This window comes from Brienomyrus brachyistius, chromosome 3, assembly GCF_023856365.1.
Source record: "Brienomyrus brachyistius isolate T26 chromosome 3, BBRACH_0.4, whole genome shotgun sequence".
NCBI lineage: Eukaryota > Metazoa > Chordata > Actinopteri > Osteoglossiformes > Mormyridae > Brienomyrus > Brienomyrus brachyistius.
This window is the reverse complement of record NC_064535.1, coordinates 1,310,663-1,327,653: the sequence shown is the minus strand read 5'-3', so window position 1 is coordinate 1,327,653 and position 16,991 is coordinate 1,310,663. Positions and strand designations below refer to the sequence as shown.

Sequence of the window (16,991 nt, the reverse complement as noted above, 5' to 3'; positions counted from 1 at the left end):
ATAGTTACCATGTAGCTGTTTATTTTCTTGGTTCCGCTTCTTGAGGAAAATGTTACAAGCGTTGAGGACGTGTCAGGGCAGAGGGCCGTGTCCCTGCACGGAGGGGGTCTTCGGTGGGGAGACGTGGTCTCTCCCATGCTAACCTGCACCTGCAGAGGAGGAGATCTGCAAGTCGTCGGCCTCGCTGTCGGCCGGCTCATGCTGATGTCTTGCAGGAATCCTGTGGGTCTTCTCAGTTTTCATTTGCACAACACAGCAGGCACGTCTCGAGGAGGCGATTTCCGCAGATTTCAGCTCTCTTGTGTTTTGGCCTGCAGCGAATTAAGCCTGGTCTGTTCCCTACTTCAGACATTTAGGTCTTTTAGATATTTTGAAGTAGCAGATTTCTTGGTTGGGTTCCCAGTCGTGATGAGGGGAGCAGGCCGCGGAGGGTCTGTCTGACTGCACACTCCATCTGCAAGGTGCCCATTTATGGGTATTGAAGATGCGTCATTCTGAATGGGCAGAGGCAGCCTGTGGCTCGGTGTCCGTGGTATGTGTTGGTCACCGCGCTTTTTGGATGTTCGGTATGTGGTGTTTGAGGCCAAGCTGCATGCTGATTGTGTGTTATTCTCTAAGTTTAAATGTGTAATTTGGATCATGGTACAATACAGCACAACCTCAAATGCTTTCATGATAGTGTGAACCTGTTCAGTCTTTTATATTTTATATAAGAGGTTTTATTCTATAATAAAGCTGACCATTAAATCCTTGTTGGACATGTACATATTGAAAATGTTGTTGCCCTATTACAGAATAAAGAATGTTTGCCAATTCATTGATATGATTATTGTTAATTATTTTATCGAACCGTTGAGTGCTCTACCCGTTACTGCTCCACGGTCAGTCGCAGGCTAATTTAACCATGCTGACTTACAGCCTTAAGAGAGACTCCATGCTTAGCGAGTGAGGACATCTGAACAGCTGGACTTATGACGTTACAGCTGCTCCCTGTGGTTTTACCTGATGTTCAGTGTGGTGCACGTGTTTGCAGCAATCTCATTTCCGCTTGTTTTGTATCGCCAGTCTAATGGTTATGTAAGATGTTTATTGAAGGATTTGTGGACCTAAAATCTCCCCGTAGTATGGGTGACATCTGTCCAGTCTGGTCCACGTGGAAAGATCAATCATTCTGGGGATTGAGTAGCAATCAAACAGGATGCAGCGCTATACATGTGAAAATACACTTTACATTATACATTTATTTCTGGAATTATGTGCTAAAACAAACACACATAACTCTGGAAAAGGGGCAGTGTTTTCAGGTGCAGCTGCTCTAATGTGTGGTATTTAGTTCATATAAATACAAACAGATGATCCCCCCCCCCATTCCAATTCAAAGGAAAGTATTTCATTGACGCTCTATAGTTTGAGCCTTTCCCATTAACACCTGCTCTCTAATTAAGTGGGATGCCCTGGGAGCAGAGCGGATCACGGCGCACCTTTCCGGGAAATTCCGCCCTGCGGTGCGATGCCAAGGATGCATAGCCCGGGTCGTAACAATAAGTTAATGAGCAAGTTGATTTTTTATGGCAAATCTATACTGTGTCCATGTTTAAACCTGAGAATAGGCTGTGTAGGGTAGCATTTAAATGAGCTGTCCGCCATCAAACTAAACGAAGAGATCTATAGTTTGGAATTAGGTGATCAGTGGTCATTGTTGACACACCACAGCACACAGTGCACAACAATGAAATGTGTCCTCTGCATTTAACCCATATGTGACATAGCAGGGGGCAGCTAATTCAGCGCCCGGGGAGCAGTGCTGGGGGGCGGCACTGTGCTCAGGGTACCTCAGTGGTGCCTTGCTGGTCGGGGACTGGAACCAGCAACACATTGCCTCTGGTTTTGGTTATGACAGTCACATTATAAAAAGGTGATTCTGAACAGATTAACATCTTCACAGCTTATATTCAAGTATTTGGTCTTTGATTTTAGGTACAAATATACAGCGCATATCCTCAATCTGGTGGAATAGTGTGTGACGAGCAGGACAGCAGGACACCCAGAGCTCAGAGCTGCAGTTTCATTTGCCGTTGGTGCCTCTAGTCTCCGTTTTCTGGTGATCCATGATCCGGATGGTTTTCCCCGCATTATCGAGTTTCCGGATCAAAGTGTCCAGCCTCCTCTTGATCTTCTTCTGGTCCTCCAGAGCGCAGCTGATGACAATGCTCTGAAACTTCTGGTCAATGGGGACGGGGGGCTCCTCTGTCACACAAGCGGCATGCAGGGCCATTAGTTGCCTTCTGGAACCATCCATGTCATCAAGTACCTTGGCAGCTATGTCATCTATGATGGAGGTAGCCTTCTTCAGAGCATCTGCCTGCTCAACGCTTCTCACAGTTTCCACTGAAACTTCTACTGTGAAGGTCCTGCTAAGCAGGCGGTCTGCTGTTAAACTTAGTTCCTCTCTTTCCCCTAGTGGCAAAAAACAAGTCTTATTACAAAGGGTTTTCATTCATCCTGGATCAAGATCCTAGTTTTATTGTCACGTTTTCGGAGGAACAGTTAAGTTACTGTGTCGCGAGTGCATGGGGGATAATAGGACAAACAGCAATGCAATATTTTAAAAAATAAACTATAAGTAATAAATAGATAATATTGAGATCAGGACGTGCCAGCTGACAACAGTACGACATGTTTCAGTCGAATATAAACTCACCGTCGCTGATGGCGCGCATCTCCTGGCTGTTCTGCACCGACTGGATCAGCTCCAGCAAGCTCTCCTTCTCTTGCTCTACGGCGGCGGCCGCCTCCCGTAAAGCCTCCACCCTAGTGAGAAAACGGCCAGACTCGAGGTGGCTAAACAGGACGGAGAATACGGCGGGTGTCTCGGTGCACTTACACCCACGTTTTTAACAAGAACTAACAAACCGGCTGCCCGTTGTTATGCATTGTGTTTTATAAGTAGGCCTAGTGGGTATAAATAGTATGGCCAGCAAATCTCGCTTAAGAACTTTGCGTTGAAAACCAGCATTTGCGTCGTCTTATGAATCTCCAAACTTTGCAGATTATCTCGACTCGCTTAGTCTATTTTTAGATTTGCAAGCGCGTAAAGCTGCTGTCGGCTGCACGTGTTTTTCAACGGGCAAACGTGTTAAAGCTAAACAGAATTAAAACCAAATGCAGAGAGACCAAATATGCGGATTAATTATGAACCTCACACGCCGGGTAAATAAATGCACGGCCCTAAGCGTTCACCAGCGCCGCATTAAGATCCCCAATTAGTGATCAGAATATCCGGGTAGCCCGAGAACAGCAGCGCTTCACCTGACTTCCAGCTGATCCAAGGTCTCCAGCAGCCGTCCGGACCGGTCCGCCATGGAGAGGGTCCGGTTGAACCTGCTGCCTTTAGCGGCTTCCTGGGTTTTGGCGTGTATTTTAGCTTGAGCCATAGCCGATCAGTGCGCCCCGGGTCCCGGAGAGCCGCAGATATAGCGCCCTGTCAGCCGGGTAAACATCACCAAACATGGGCTGGAAGGATATGAGCTGATGGGAGCGCCCCCCCCGGCGCTGGGTCACCGCCTCGGAGGGAGGGATCGAGCTCCGACTGACGCCCAAAGCGACCCCCATTCAAGAAAGGATACAACTCGACTCATTTTTATCAAGCCTACCTTTTATTCCAGTTCAACTGACGCAGCTTTGCATGAACCTTTTTTATTATTTATTCTATATTTATCTGAAACAAAGATCAAAATGAACATAAAACAGGCTTCAGTCCCGGGTCAGAACTCCAGCATGCTTCTCTTGATGGCTTCCTCCATCTCTGCGAAACACAAACGGAGACAGGTGACGACGGCGAAGGGCGCACTGCGCTAACGCAGGAGGCCAGCAGAGGCGCAGTTTCTCCCATGATACAGTCAAGCATATAGGCCTGACTGCTCAATCTAAATAGGTGTCATTTTCATAATAAAGACCGATATAAATATTCGACAATGAATTTATATGGAATACTATCAGAAAAGACTAGCCATACATATACTCTAATAATTCAATTTTAAAGTATTACGGTGTCGAATAAAATAAAAATAGCTTATGGAGCGGGCTCACTTTATGGTGATGTGCCTCGAAACCCCAGAAATATGACTGAGCAACTCCCAGAACACCACCCTTAACACCACCCTTAACAGTACATGCATCGGTGTGATTAAACATACCCAAAGTGAGGCCTTCACACATGACTGGCTGCAAAGAGACGTCCATTAACAGAATGTGGGTGAACTCAGACGCCTCCCCACAACAAAGATAAATGCTGGCGGAGCGGGGGGGGGGGGGTCACCTGCCTTCATCAGACTCCGTTCGCATCCTCTGCATCTCCTCCGCGCTTAAAGCCAAGGCGTGATTCAGGTCCTCGTCACACTCGTCTGAAGCACAAAGCGAGAGTTTTATGCGCTGCTAAAGGAAGGATGGAATGATCAAATTTTAATCTCAGGTCGCAGAGTCACACCTCCACTAGGGGGCGACCTCCACTCAGCCTCTCCTGAACTCAGGGCAATAGCTCGTTTGATGTCTTCAATCTCCTCTGCTGGAAGAGGACAGAGAAAACAGTCCCGTTATGCAGGATAGATGGAAGCTCTGAAATGCATCTCAGCTGAAAATACTGCTGCACCCTGGACCAAGAGCCGGGCCACTTTTACAGAGCTGCCTGAGTATTACTTCCTTCTGGAGGTAACAGACGCCTGACACTAGCCGACTTGCCATTGTCCTTGGGTGAGATCTCCTCTGCTTTCAGCATTAGAGGGACAGCTGCTTTGGTGTCCATCGTGTCGTCCCCGTGACATTTGCGGGGACACAGAGGACAGTGCTGAGCGTGATAGTGAGAGTGGAAGGCGGGGACGCCGGCGAGGCTCTGGGGACAAAGGCCACACACCACCTCGAAGGACGTGTCCCTCTTATGGACGCCATGCTCCTCCTGGACGTGGACCTTGATCTGGACGTAGGACGGGGTACGCATGCCGCAGGTGATGCAGCTATAACGACAGCTCCCCTCGCTGGCCAGCCGCTTCATGCAGCGCGTGAAGGCGGCGTTCCTCTCCGCCTTCTCCTTCTCTGTCCCCATGCAGGGACACGCCGGTGACAGTGGGGGCGCTGCGGTCCGTGGCTGGGCGGGGGGGTCCTCCACCCGGCAGTAGTCCTCGGCATGCAGGCTCCGGTAGTGCTGCAGGAACTCGTCCTCGGACTCCAGGCGCATGCTGTCACAGAGGCCGCAGCACCACCGCATGTCGACGTGGCCGGCGTGCTCGGCATCGCAGTGCCGCCGCAGCGTCAGCTCCTTGAAGAACCGCTGCGAGCAGTGACCGCACAGAAACCTCTGGAAGCTGTGGCTGGTCACAGCCCCGCAGTGTCGCCGCACTGCCTCCAGTGATTCGAAGAGCTCCTCGCACATCCTGCACAGCCACTTGGGAGAGCGGTCTGCGGGGGCCAGGTCCACAATGGGGCTGGACTTGCAGGGATCCAGCGTGGATGACCCACCCTCCTCCTCCTCTTCCTCGGTCACTTCCCGCTCACGGTAGAAGGTGTGGCCATGGTGCGTCTCCGCCACGTGTGACATCACATCCGCCTCCCGGGGCATGTGCACCTGGCAGCGGCGGCACCAGAACAGGAAGTGGGAGAGGTGGGCCCCTCCGTGGATGCGGCTCATATGCAGCCGTGTGATGGACGCCTCGCACATTAGCTTGCCGCACACTCCACACTTGTGGAACACCTGATTGGACACCATTATGTGGCGGCTGGCAGCAGATTCATCCGGGAAGCGCAGGCCACACTCGCAGAACCAGGCGCTGGGCCGTCGTCTGCCGGATGTGCCCAGGACTGCCCCGGGGCGCCGGACCCTCTGCCGCTTGACTGGGGATGAGTCAGGGGGGTCGTTCGGCATGCTCCTTTTCTTTGAAGAGGTCCTGGGACCTGTGGAGTCAGGACATGGCTGTGGGGGGGCCTCCCGCGCGCGTGCAGCTTCGTGGTGGCTGCAGTAGTGCAGTATGGACTCCTCCTCAGTGGCCAAGGACACCACCTGGTGTCCGGTGCACTGCGTATGCTGCTCGATTTGCGCCTCGCTGCAGAAGACCTCGTCGCACGGCATGCAGCGGCCTCGAACCTGCAGCTGCTTCATGATGTCCGCCACTGTCTGATCAGCCTCAGCCAGGGCGCTGGCCTGCCTGCAGCGGACACTGGGACACAGGAAACCGGCGGACGTCAACCCGGGGAAATGGCTTCAGGAGCTTCCAGGTGGCGCCCCCCCCCCACCCAGAGTAAACCCCCCCCCCCACCCCCGCACTCACTTGAAGTGTGCCTGAGCTTCAGTGTGCGATGCCAGCACTTTCCTGCAGGCGGTGCAGCGCACGCGGAACGCCACCTCCTTACACAGAACGATGAGGCGGGTCTTGGCATAGCGCGGGACGGGGAGGGGGACGGCTCTGCCCGCTTGGGCTACAACAGAAAGAAACGGTCCGAGAGATCTTCACCTTTACATCACCACAATGCCCCCCCACACAAGTGGAAATTACTCGTTAACATAGCTGTGCTTTAATCCCAAACGATTTACCAGTTTTATCTGGGTCATTTCAGGTTTGAATTATTCCCTTATGCCCCTAAACGGCCGCCCGCACATTCGGGGGCCCCTAAACGGCCGCCCGCACATTCGGGGGCCCCTCTCACCGCTTCCCGGGGGCCGGATGAAGTGCTTCCTGGCTGCCATGTGCTGCAGACACTCGTCACGGATGTTGAACAGGAGGTAGCAGGATGGGCAGGCGAAGCACTGAATCAGCTGGTACTTCAGGCTGTGGATGTGGCCACCAGGATCAGGGGAGGACAGCTGGGGGGGGGGGGGGGGGAGGTATCAAACATCAAGCCAATGTAACAGATGAAGGGATTTCCAGCCATGCAGTTCTGTGTGTGAGGGTCCAGAGGCCAGTTCAATGAGAAAGACAGTAAATCATAAATACTGCCATCCGCTGGACTGATGCTTAAATTACACCTCACATTGCTGGTGCCCAGAGCGAATCTGATCCACTGCTAAGGAATTTAGGTGGCTTCATTTCTGCCCGCCTTAAAAGTCCAAGGACCCCGAGGCTGGTACCTTAGCGCTAAGATGGGCCTGCCACGCTTCCTTGCTCTCAAAGTGGCTGCAGCAAGCCACGCAGGCGTACAACGCGGACGGACTGCCCCGCAACAGGATGGTGGGGTCACATGGGGAGTGGTCAAACCTGGGGTGGGGGGCAATACTGGTGTGAATGGGGCGAACCAAAATCCACCCCCTTAAAAGAAAATATCGCCACTGAACTCAGTCACCTCTTCAAGTGGCCCTCCAGGAGGGGGGCGCTGTCATAGACGCGGCCACAGTTGATGACGGGACAAGTACGCACAGATGCGTGGCTGCTGGGGTGTGCTGACGAGCAACGCCCCCATCTGGAACGAGAGCTCAGTGTGCCGGGTTTCAACTCTGTCATGGAGAGACATGAAGGATCGGTGGCGTCCAAGACCGCATGTGAAGGAAGCAAAGCAACAAAACAACTGGGATTTTATACCACGATGGTGCTGACAGCAGCAGATAAATCGCCTTGGCGACTGAGGGCTACCTGGCATCTTCAGCCACATGTCCACACATCGCTTGGCGTCGAAATGATCGCCGTTACTGACGCTGAAGGCCACCTCCTGCCGACCCTTAGCCTGCTGGGAGACCATCTTCTCCTGGAAGGAAGCATAAATTGGCCCTGGGGCTAATCAACACTCACTACCTAGACTCCAGGTAACTAACCCACAGAGGTCAGCCAGACCTCTGTATCTGAGGTTCATTGAAGACAGAAGTCCCCTACAACGCAGTTACACTGCTGTCCATCCAGTGCCGCCATTTGCTGTGAGCACAGTGACCTCAGGGCGTGTTAAGGGAAGCCTAACCCTAACCCAACAGCTAGGCAATGACATCATTGCCCTACAGCAGACATGACAGCAAGATGGAGGACAAGTTGCCAAACGGGATTAATCGTGTGCGTCTCTCTCATTCTCCCGGCTCCCTCACCTTGAAGGCTCGACATTTCTCTGCTCTCTGCTGTTTCTCAGCAGCCACCTGTTGGGCCAGTCTGTCCAACGTGGAGGCGACCTGTGCCTTCTTCCTGTCAATCTGGTCCTCCATCTTCATGACAGGGACAAAGAACAGGTCAGCGCACAGTGCAGACCCCGCCCCATCGTGCCGACATCACAGCTCACAGACACGAAGCAGCCGGTCGCGTACGGTGGCCGGTTCGAAAGCCCACAAGGGTCAAATAAGCGGCTCGGAGATGCTCACAGACTCTGGGGCAGCTTTGGCCTCCTCATCATCTCCATCACTCAGCAGGTCTATGTACTCCAGAACCGGTCTGAGAGGACCCTCCTAACAAAAAAACCAAACACATCAAAGACCATGAAAGTCAAACCGAAGGTCAACGTCAACCTTCTCCTCAAACAGGGTTTCAAATGGGCAAACTGGCCCGCAGACTTTGGCTTTGCTACAACGCAAGAGGATCCACACAATCATTCAGGTATGGAAGTCAGCTGATAACATCTACTAGGTTGACAGCGTTTTAAAAACTGCATGTGCAATTTCCATCCATCCATCCATTATCCTCCGCTTATCCGGGGTCGGGTTGCGGGGGCAGCAGTCTCAGCAGGGAAGCCCAGACTTCCCTCTCCCCGGCCACTTCATCCAGCTCCTCTGGGGGGATCCCGAGGCGTTCCCAGGCCAGCCGGGAGACATAGTCTCTCCAGCGTGTCCTGGGTCTTCCCCGGGGCCTCCTCCCAGTGGGACATGCCCGGAATACCTCCCCAGGGAGGCGTCCCGGAGGCATCCTGATCAGATGCCCGAGCCACCTCATCTGGCTCCTCTCGATGCGGAGGAGCAGCGGCTCTACTCTGAGTCCCTCCCGAATGACTGAACTCCTCACCCTATCTCTAAGGGAGAGCCCAGCCACCCTGCGGAGGAAACTCATTTCGGCCTCTTGTACCCGCGATCTCGTTCTTTCGGTCACTACCAATAGCTTATGACCATAGGTGAGGGTAGGAACGTAGATCGACTGGTAAATCGAGAGCTTCGCCTTTTGGCTCAGCTCTCTCTTCACCATGACAGACCGATGCAGCGCCCGCATGACTGCTGACGCCGCACCGATCCGCCTGTCGATCTCCCGCTCCATCGTTCCCCCACTCGTGAACAAGATCCCGAGATACTTAAACTCCTCCACTTGGGGGAGGACCCCATCCCCAACCCGGAGAGAGCACTCTACCCTTTTCCGGCTGAGAACCATGGTCTCGGATTTGGAGGTGCTGATTCTCATCCCAGCCGCTTCACACTCGGCTGCGAACTGCTCCAGTGAGAGCTGAAGGTCACGGTCCGATGAGGCCAACAGAACCACATCATCCGCAAAAAGCAGAGACCTAATCCTGAGGTCACCGAACCGGACACCCTCAACGCCCTGGCTGCGCCTAGAAATTCTGTCCATTAAAGCTATGAACAGAATCGGTGACAAAGGGCAGCCCTGATGGAGTCCAACCCTCACCGGAAACAAGTCCGACTTATTGTCGCCCATGCGGACCAGGCTCTGGCACCGGTCATACAGGGACCGAACCGCCCTTAAAAGGGGGCCCGGAACCCCATACACCCGGAGCACTCCCCACAGGACTCCCTGAGGGACACGGTCGAATGCCCTCTCCAAGTCCACAAAGCAGCATGTGCAATTTATATATAGATAAATAGCTGTCTCAGTTCTAATTTTGGGTGTGTCCAAATCATTTTTCAAAAGGTGCATCAGGAAGGCAGGATATCAAACTGGCGGCAGAATTCACAACGTCAACTTACGGAGACAAACTCCACCTCGTCCTCTGGCTTCTCTGTCCCAGGAGAAGTCGCCATCAAAGCCCATTTATCTGTAAAATGAACATGCATTTCATAGCGGCCTGCTAACTGATACAGGGGACAGAAACTAAAAGCACAACCCCAGAAGTGTAGATCGACATTTTTATATATTACATTTCTAACCGCTGCAGAAAACCGTCCCAAATTACATGAATATGATTATTTCAATGCTGCTACGATAGCCTGTTAGGCAGAAAGGATTAAATACGAAATAACATGCAAAATGCAAACTTACAGGCTGTTCCCCTTGAGGAAGTATACAGTTAATCGGGAGTTTATTCCGATTAATTCCTTATTTGTAAGACGTAGTCTCAGCTCGATTTTAAAACTAAAATAAATACAGAACGGCAAAATTCAGCTTGCATCGAAAATAAGCAGAAAATGTGCGTTGCAATAAACTAAATAAGGCAAAAAAAACACCTTATAAATACACGATATGGAGAGAAACATGCACCATTCACAGCTGCAAGTTGCACGGCCTTCCGGGGGAATCTTCGGCGCAATAAAATCCGCACGTGGGCGCTTTTCCTCATGGGAGATGTAGTCCAATATCAATGCGTCGCAAGGAACGGAAACTAGGGGAAACGCACGCTGTAGCTGACGGGAAATAAAGTCCAGTGCCAATGCGAAGCACAGATTGGAAACAGGGTTTGGGGGATGTGCGCTTTGACTGACGACGGGAAATGAAGTCCAGTGCCAATGCGACGCGGGGCTGGGATACTGCAGTGTCCTGTCGCTCCACAAGTGGCGAGTATGCGCACCTCGAATGAATCATTGCCAATATTGCGATTCTTTTTCCCAATAGCCGACACCGACATTTAATATGAGATAGGATACATTTCGCTAGATGTTCGTGTATTACATTTTGAATTCCCTTAATCTATGCATAGTGTGCTCATTTATAATATAGGCTATATCCATATGCTGAAAGTACTGTCGATATTAATTATTCAGTAATAGGCTGTCATTTTAAATTTTAATGTGGGGGGGCAACCTTGGACGCTAGAGGGATACCAGACATCGATTTTATGCGTCGCAATGAGAGGTTTGCGAAAGTGAAATGGCCGATTTTATTTGGGGTAAATTTAAATAAACGGATGCAAAACGTTAGGCTGCGCTGCTCCTCCTTCAGTACAGTAGGTGAACACTGCAGTCTGGCAAAGTCCAAAAATGAACGCATCATTTCACGTTTAGGCTGGGGCAGGTAGGCAACCTCGGATTGGGGCGACAACTTGCACTTCATTAATGTTTCAGTAAGCTATAGGTCATTTTTTTCGCTTTCGAGTGAAGCTTTTAGGATCCTCCATGGATCATGTCAGCAGGCTGCGGCTTGACACCTTTTTGATTTGCTGCGCTTTGCTGAGCTCAGATGCAGATGCTCGCCCCTTTTACACGGTCGGTGCCTCGGTCCGTGTTGCTGAGTCATGGATTGTCGGCTTGCATTTTTGAAATAGATGCACCTTCAAGGGTAGACGGAGGCTTGGCTGCTAGAGGGACCCGTGTTAACAGTAACATGTATTTTTACATCTAGAGCAAAGCCTTCAGCGGCCGCTGCCCTACATCGCCTCGCATGATGATCGCCGCGGCGTTTTTGGTCCTGCTCAGACCATACAGCATCCAGTGCGTGCTTTTATTATTGCTACTTTTGCTTGGCACCATCGCCACAATTTTATTTTTCTGCTGCTGGCACCGCAAGCTCCGGAGTGGGAAGCATCCCATCAAAGCGGTCTTCTCAGGACGCTCAAGGAGCCGCGGTGAGTAGAAGACTCCATAGCCGGCATGACGCTCTAATCCACCCCTGCCAGTAACAATAAGATCTTTTTTCTTCGGTTTTCACATTATGACCTATTTAGAAAAATAGCTGTAACACGTGATTTTTGTGATCCACTTGTTATACTTTTGCGGATGTTAATTTGTGTTTGGACCCATATTGCGACAGCTGTTACCAGTCCAGCCGGCTAAAATTATAATGTTATCTCACCATTGATGTCGACATAGGGTTTTTATTATATTCTCTGTATACATAAACTGCTCAGAAACAGTTTCTTGTTCAGAAATGTTTGGACCAATTGCTGCGTAATTACATATACTAGAACATTTTTCGTTTGTTCCAGAAGTTGGTCTACGGACGTATCATTTTCGATCAGAGGTAAATACTTTTCTTCCTGCTTTGACAAGATTGTGGTAAGTCTGCACATCCATTGCCCTGTGTGAAAGGAACGTTAGGTAACGTCAAAACTTAATGTTCTACTGAAGTTTCACGATCTTTTCAAGTGATGTAAGGCGATATTTACTGCTGAATACGCATTGCGCATGTGTGATTACTAAGGAACATAACGACATTTGCTGAAAATGCGTATTATTGTTGTGGCTTTCGGCTAAAGCTCCACAAGCGAAAAATAAATGGCAATTATTATTAATGTTCAATGAACCATTTAATTGCGTTATGCATTATTCAACCAGTATCCTTATCTTAAGATCCTTATCTCCGACGGCGTGCGCAATGACTATAGGCTCTAAGTAATAACCAAGACATAAAAATATAGCAGATATATGTAAGACCCCCTTCTGTTCTGTTATAAGACCCTCTTCCCTTCCTGCCCGATGCCTCGCGCTTGCACAGGGTTACAGGCACAGTCCTCGCCATGCCAGGAGGAGCACACGGCTTAGAGCCAGCGAGGAGAGCAAGCCCCTGGTGGAGATCCCAGAAAGCGACGCGGACACGTCGGCTGTGAGGAAGCGCAAAGTTAAGAAGAGGGTCCAGCCGGAATTTTACCAGTCAGTGCAGCTGACCCCGACACGCAAACCCGTAGGTGTCATCAAACTAACACGTGACAAAGTGCGCCTATTAATATCGCCAATGTTGGTTTATTTCGCATTCATCTAGGGGTTATTGCTGAGAAGGGTAAGTACCTATTTTCCAAGTTATGTAACTATCATAAAAACAATAGGAAAACATTCATGCACTGTTTACTGGCTTATGTTCTAATATTTTTATTAATTACATATATCTCTTAGTACTTAACCCCTTTCAGATAGGCCTAACACAAAAATGCAATGGCTGAAAACCACAGCTAACTGTTAAAATGAAAATTTACCAAGATATGAAACAAATAGACTCTTCTAAAAACTAACGGACTAGGTATCATGCCATTTTTGCAACCACACAGGCTGAGTCTTGTGTTTGCTGGTACCCAGAGGAAAATATGTGGCATTTAAAAAATGCTAAGTGCTTACCCGCCGCAGCAGCAGCGAAGGTCTGTGAGGTTGGCCGTGTTAATCTCTTTATTTGGGGCAAAATTCAGTGCTGGAGGCTGTTTTCTATTTTGATTTTGTGAACAATAGGATACAGTTCAGGTATACAACAATTTCATAAGATATTATCTTCCAACAGAAGTACTGTTTTGTTTCATACCATGAAAGCTGTTTTTGTTGGAAGTTAAACAATAAAACAAAAGAGTTTCTAAAAGAATTCTGCATAGGATATATAGTATACTGTTACAGCTGTACCTGCGAGGTAGCTGGTCTGCTGACCCAAGCTGAACCTAATTCCAGTCTCCTCACTTTCACTCACATCCAGCACAAATAATAGTAGTTGTGTTTTCTAAGAGACATTCCGGATCCTTGAACATCTTAGTTGTGTTTGAATTTGAGACTAATATGATTGCTGATGGGTTACTGATGCAGAACATAACTTGCATTCGGTTCCTTCCATGAAATGTCGTCTTAGAGAGACGGGGAACACAGAGGCCTGCAGCATCAGCACCGGGGAGACACTGGAGCCGTAATTATTGATTGGAGGTTATTGTAGGAGGATGTTAGTGCATACAGGGCAAAGCCGTATGTTTACAGAAGGTCTGCAATAGCATGTGTGCTAATACTCGCAACACTGTACTGTTTAGATGGATGGATGGATGGATGGGTGGGTGGGTGGATGGGTGGGTGGGTGTCACGTTTACACGTTGTCTGGCTTCATTCTAGCTTTGATCTTGGTTAAGTAACGTGTACTGAAGTGTCCAAACTAAAGTAATATTATATTGAGGATGTTCCTGGGAAGTCATGTGACTCACCCCTCAGTTCTGCCGGGGGGGGGGCTCCAATGCTGCACACAGAGGCATCACGGCACCTTGTCGGCTAAACATTGCAGCTAATTGCTGTTTAGTGCCCTTCATAGTTAGATGGCCAGTGCTGACATGCTCACTGTGTCTATCACAAAACAAGATGGCTGGGATGCTCAGCTCACAGTAACATTTAGTCACATGATCCTTACGAACAACTGAAGCATGACTGAGAGTGAGGATGGCTTCTCTTCAGGGTTATGTGGCTCGTTGGACCAGCATCTCCATCAAATTAAATGAAGTAATAGGTCAGTGATGCTGTTTGGAATGGATTCACCACTGAAGTGTTGTTATGCGTGATGGCTGCCCCCCCCCCCCCCCCCCCCCCCGCGTCCCTCCCCACACACTTTCTTTCACTGAATCCATAATTCTTTCCTCTGACGGCCCACGCTGCATTTGCGAGTGAGTTGGCATTTCTCAAAAAGTCTGACTTATTTCATGATTCATTCTGATTGGAGAATCTCAGCTGCAAAGCCCGCCCCCTTTCTCATGCAACAAAAGTCAACATCTGCAAGTATCTGCAGACAATCATCCATAACAGGGTTTCGACATAATGACGGTGGTGGGAATATTTCAGATTACACCGAAAGGCTAATGTATTTTGATTTATGAGTGCCAAGCTGGTTATTTGATAATGTTATCATAGCATGCTTGTTCAGTTTGTAGGTTTGGTAGGTAAGGAATGTAAACAAGCAGAAATTGTCCATGACATTTGGAGATGTGGGACATTTAGTGATGTGGGAAGTGAGAGTTGGAAAAGGCAAGGCAGTGTGGGGCCTGTGCTGTGAAGATCAGTTTGTCTCTTCGGTGGCCCTGATCTGGGTTCAGATGGTCAGAGATTTCATCTTGTACTTCGGTGGATGTTTCCTCAGTTACCAGGCCATTTGAGGCAGGTGCAGAGCTGTTATGGAGATGGGGCTGATACGGACGAAGATGATTCCTCTGCTGAATTTCTCACCCTTATGGTGTGACGTTCGCTGTGGACAGTATCTCTGCTCCCCTCTCGCTGATGATCTCCCCACTGTGCCTGTAACCCTGTTACTGCACCAGTGTAACCCCTGAAAACCCACACGGTCGCAGTCTGCTCTCCTACTGCGGCACATGATTCGTTCTCTTAGTCCCCTGTCAGACACTTACCAAAACTACAGAAAGAGGCGTCACCTTTAATCCCAGGAGTCTCTCTACATGTGCACACGTCCGCTTTATGAGGAATGATGATGGCTGGATTATCAGGGCAGTGCACATCCACATGCTTCTCTTGAACCTCTTCCATAGGTTCACACACTTCCATAGATACACACACTTCCATAGATACATACACTTTCATAGGTTCACACACTTTCATAGGTTCACACACTTCCATAGGTTCACACAATGGGAACAAGCCATAGGGAACAAGCCGGGGGTTTCCCTGCCAACTTCCTGCTTCTGATATAAGGACCCAACACTATCATCTAGGTGTATGTGTAACATTTTTGAATATCGCCATGGTTACAGCACATGTAGAGGGAGAAGCATTATGAGTCAAACTGATTCCTCACCAGCTCAGATGGGAATGCTGCTCTTCCATGTCAGCACGATGTCCCTTTGATGTCTATTTCCTCCTTCAGAACACCTTTCCCTTGAATTTCCCCTGCTATATATAAGGGGGGGGGGGTGGGGGGACTTTTGTAAATTCCCTCATCTGCTGCTTTATATAGTTTGTAGTTTTTAAAAAAAAACTTGCATCTGTTTGTCATAGTATCAAACAGAATCCATTTAGCCACTGAATGTGCTTTGTGCCCCCCCCAGCTGAGTGTTCCATCCCCAGTGCTCCACCAACTATTTAGCATACATAGTGCCCTGCAGTACGCAATGCTATTTGCAACTGACCTGGATTGAGTACCCAGCAAATGGGACACGCTTCCAATGTAATCTTACTCCAGATACCTCGAATTCTCAGCTTACGGATGAACGGTGCGTATTAACCCCAAGGTGCAGGGACACACTAACTGCGGCACCTTTATTTCAGTCAGCAAGATCATGGAGTTTATTATTTTAAATCATATGAAGGTCTAGGCTTACATTAAGGTTGGGGATAGGAAACATAAAATAGCAGACTGCAAAGATCAGTGAAAATCTGCTTCACGGGGGTGGGGGAGTGGGGGGGGCGGGTGGTTCTGCTCCTAAGTCTTTCTCTCCTTTGGTTCTGCCCAGCTGGGCTTATTACCCCTCTCTGAGCTCTGAGGCTGATGCTGACCTGCTTGGCTGTATGAACCCTGTATCTCCGGGCTGCTTACAGCATAGCCATCGCTTTACCACTGGCTTACAGGGCAGATACAGTGTATATACAGGTGTATGCGTGTTTCTGTAAAGGGTGGCCTGAATGTGCAGGGCTGGGGGTTCGAATCCCACCTTTGTGCATTTGTAGAGTTTGCCCATCCTGCCCATATAACATTTTCCTGCAGTTCACAAGCTGTGTGTGTGTGTGTGTGTGTGTGTGTGTGTGTGTGTGCGCATATGTGTGCTGCTGTTATGTGCCCAGTACAACGTGGAATAGGCTCCAGACCCTCCGGTCACCCTGACCTTTTTAAGTGGATGGATGGATGTTGTACATGTTCACACTAGTCAAAAGTTTGGACACACTTGCCCATAATAAAGACACAGGAACTATAAGTTCCAAATATGGAGTTATGCACTGACCAAAAAGTATCAAACAAAAACAAATGTTGGGGATGGCAGCTCTGCGGGTTGGGACACAGAAGGTTGCCATTTCAAATCCCATGGTCAGCAGAATGGTCCCACCATTGGGCCCTTGAGCAAGGCCCTTAACCCCAATTCGCGCTGGGACTGGCTGAGCCTACTGTCTCCTCTACGCCAGTTTCATGAGGTGCCCTCCTGGGATGCTTTTCCAACTGCCCTGAAGGAGGTCCCACAGATGATTAGCACTCATTGGTTGGTTTTCCTTCACTCTC

The 16,991-nt window shown here is 49.5% G+C and overlaps 3 protein-coding genes across 14 annotated transcripts in view; 1 reads left to right on the top strand and 2 right to left on the bottom strand.

Annotated features, from left to right (window-relative positions):
* Window positions 1-1,224: 1,224 nt before the first annotated feature.
* bag2 (BCL2 associated athanogene 2) lies at window positions 1,225-3,491 on the bottom strand. The gene is made up of 3 exons (XM_049008537.1): window positions 3,310-3,491; window positions 2,702-2,811; window positions 1,225-2,457 (listed from the first exon to the last, which is right to left on the bottom strand). The coding sequence occupies exons 1-3, from the start codon at window positions 3,432-3,434 to the stop codon at window positions 2,066-2,068; spliced, it is 627 nt and encodes a 208-aa protein (XP_048864494.1). The 5' UTR covers window positions 3,435-3,491; the 3' UTR covers window positions 1,225-2,065.
* A 143-nt stretch (window positions 3,492-3,634) lies between these two features.
* znf451 (zinc finger protein 451) lies at window positions 3,635-10,489 on the bottom strand. 5 transcript variants are annotated; one of them, XM_049008533.1, is made up of 14 exons: window positions 10,374-10,489; window positions 10,155-10,247; window positions 9,863-9,930; window positions 8,321-8,404; window positions 8,054-8,167; window positions 7,614-7,725; window positions 7,327-7,477; window positions 7,115-7,241; window positions 6,694-6,850; window positions 6,318-6,465; window positions 4,738-6,206; window positions 4,487-4,564; window positions 4,323-4,403; window positions 3,635-3,805 (listed from the first exon to the last, which is right to left on the bottom strand). In XM_049008533.1, the coding sequence occupies exons 3-14, from the start codon at window positions 9,914-9,916 to the stop codon at window positions 3,765-3,767; spliced, it is 2,616 nt and encodes an 871-aa protein (XP_048864490.1). In that variant the 5' UTR covers window positions 9,917-9,930; window positions 10,155-10,247; window positions 10,374-10,489; the 3' UTR covers window positions 3,635-3,764. The 5 variants fall into 5 exon arrangements, with proteins under 5 accessions (XP_048864490.1, XP_048864491.1, XP_048864493.1 ...); XM_049008534.1 differs by having other exon boundaries at window positions 10,340-10,435; XM_049008536.1 differs by adding an exon at window positions 4,197-4,220 and having other exon boundaries at window positions 4,319-4,403; window positions 10,155-10,426.
* Window positions 10,490-10,763: 274 nt separating this feature from the next.
* dst (dystonin) overlaps window positions 10,764-16,991 on the top strand; it is a 128,759-nt gene continuing 122,531 nt past the window's right edge. For 2 of the 8 annotated variants that reach the window (XM_049007799.1, XM_049007789.1), the window contains exons 1-3: window positions 10,785-11,673; window positions 12,034-12,068; window positions 12,543-12,728. In XM_049007799.1, the coding sequence (XP_048863756.1) occupies window positions 11,490-11,673; window positions 12,034-12,068; window positions 12,543-12,728 (405 nt within the window). In that variant the 5' untranslated portion in view covers window positions 10,785-11,489. Of the gene's footprint in view, window positions 11,674-12,033; window positions 12,069-12,542; window positions 12,729-16,991 lie in introns of all 8 variants that reach the window. The other 6 variants (XM_049007797.1, XM_049007802.1, XM_049007803.1 and 3 more) reach the window with 6 other exon arrangements.

Bases quoted from the DNA above. Each gene is read 5' to 3' on its own strand.
- znf451 (XM_049008533.1), bottom strand. From the start codon at position 9,916: ATGGCGACTTCTCCTGGGACAGAGAAGCCAGAGGACGAGGTGGAGTTT. The intron at 7,478-7,613 runs GTAGCCCTCAGT...TCTCCATGACAG, and splicing joins CATGTGGCTGAAGATGCCAG to AGTTGAAACCCGGCACACTG. The intron at 6,851-7,114 runs GTACCAGCCTCG...CCCCCCCCCCAG, and splicing joins AGGCCCATCTTAGCGCTAAG to CTGTCCTCCCCTGATCCTGG.
- bag2 (XM_049008537.1), bottom strand. From the start codon at position 3,434: ATGGCTCAAGCTAAAATACACGCCAAAACCCAGGAAGCCGCTAAAGGC. The intron at 2,812-3,309 runs GTGAAGCGCTGC...TTTTCTCACTAG, and splicing joins TTGGATCAGCTGGAAGTCAG to GGTGGAGGCTTTACGGGAGG. The intron at 2,458-2,701 runs GTGAGTTTATAT...TTTTGCCACTAG, and splicing joins GATGCGCGCCATCAGCGACG to GGGAAAGAGAGGAACTAAGT.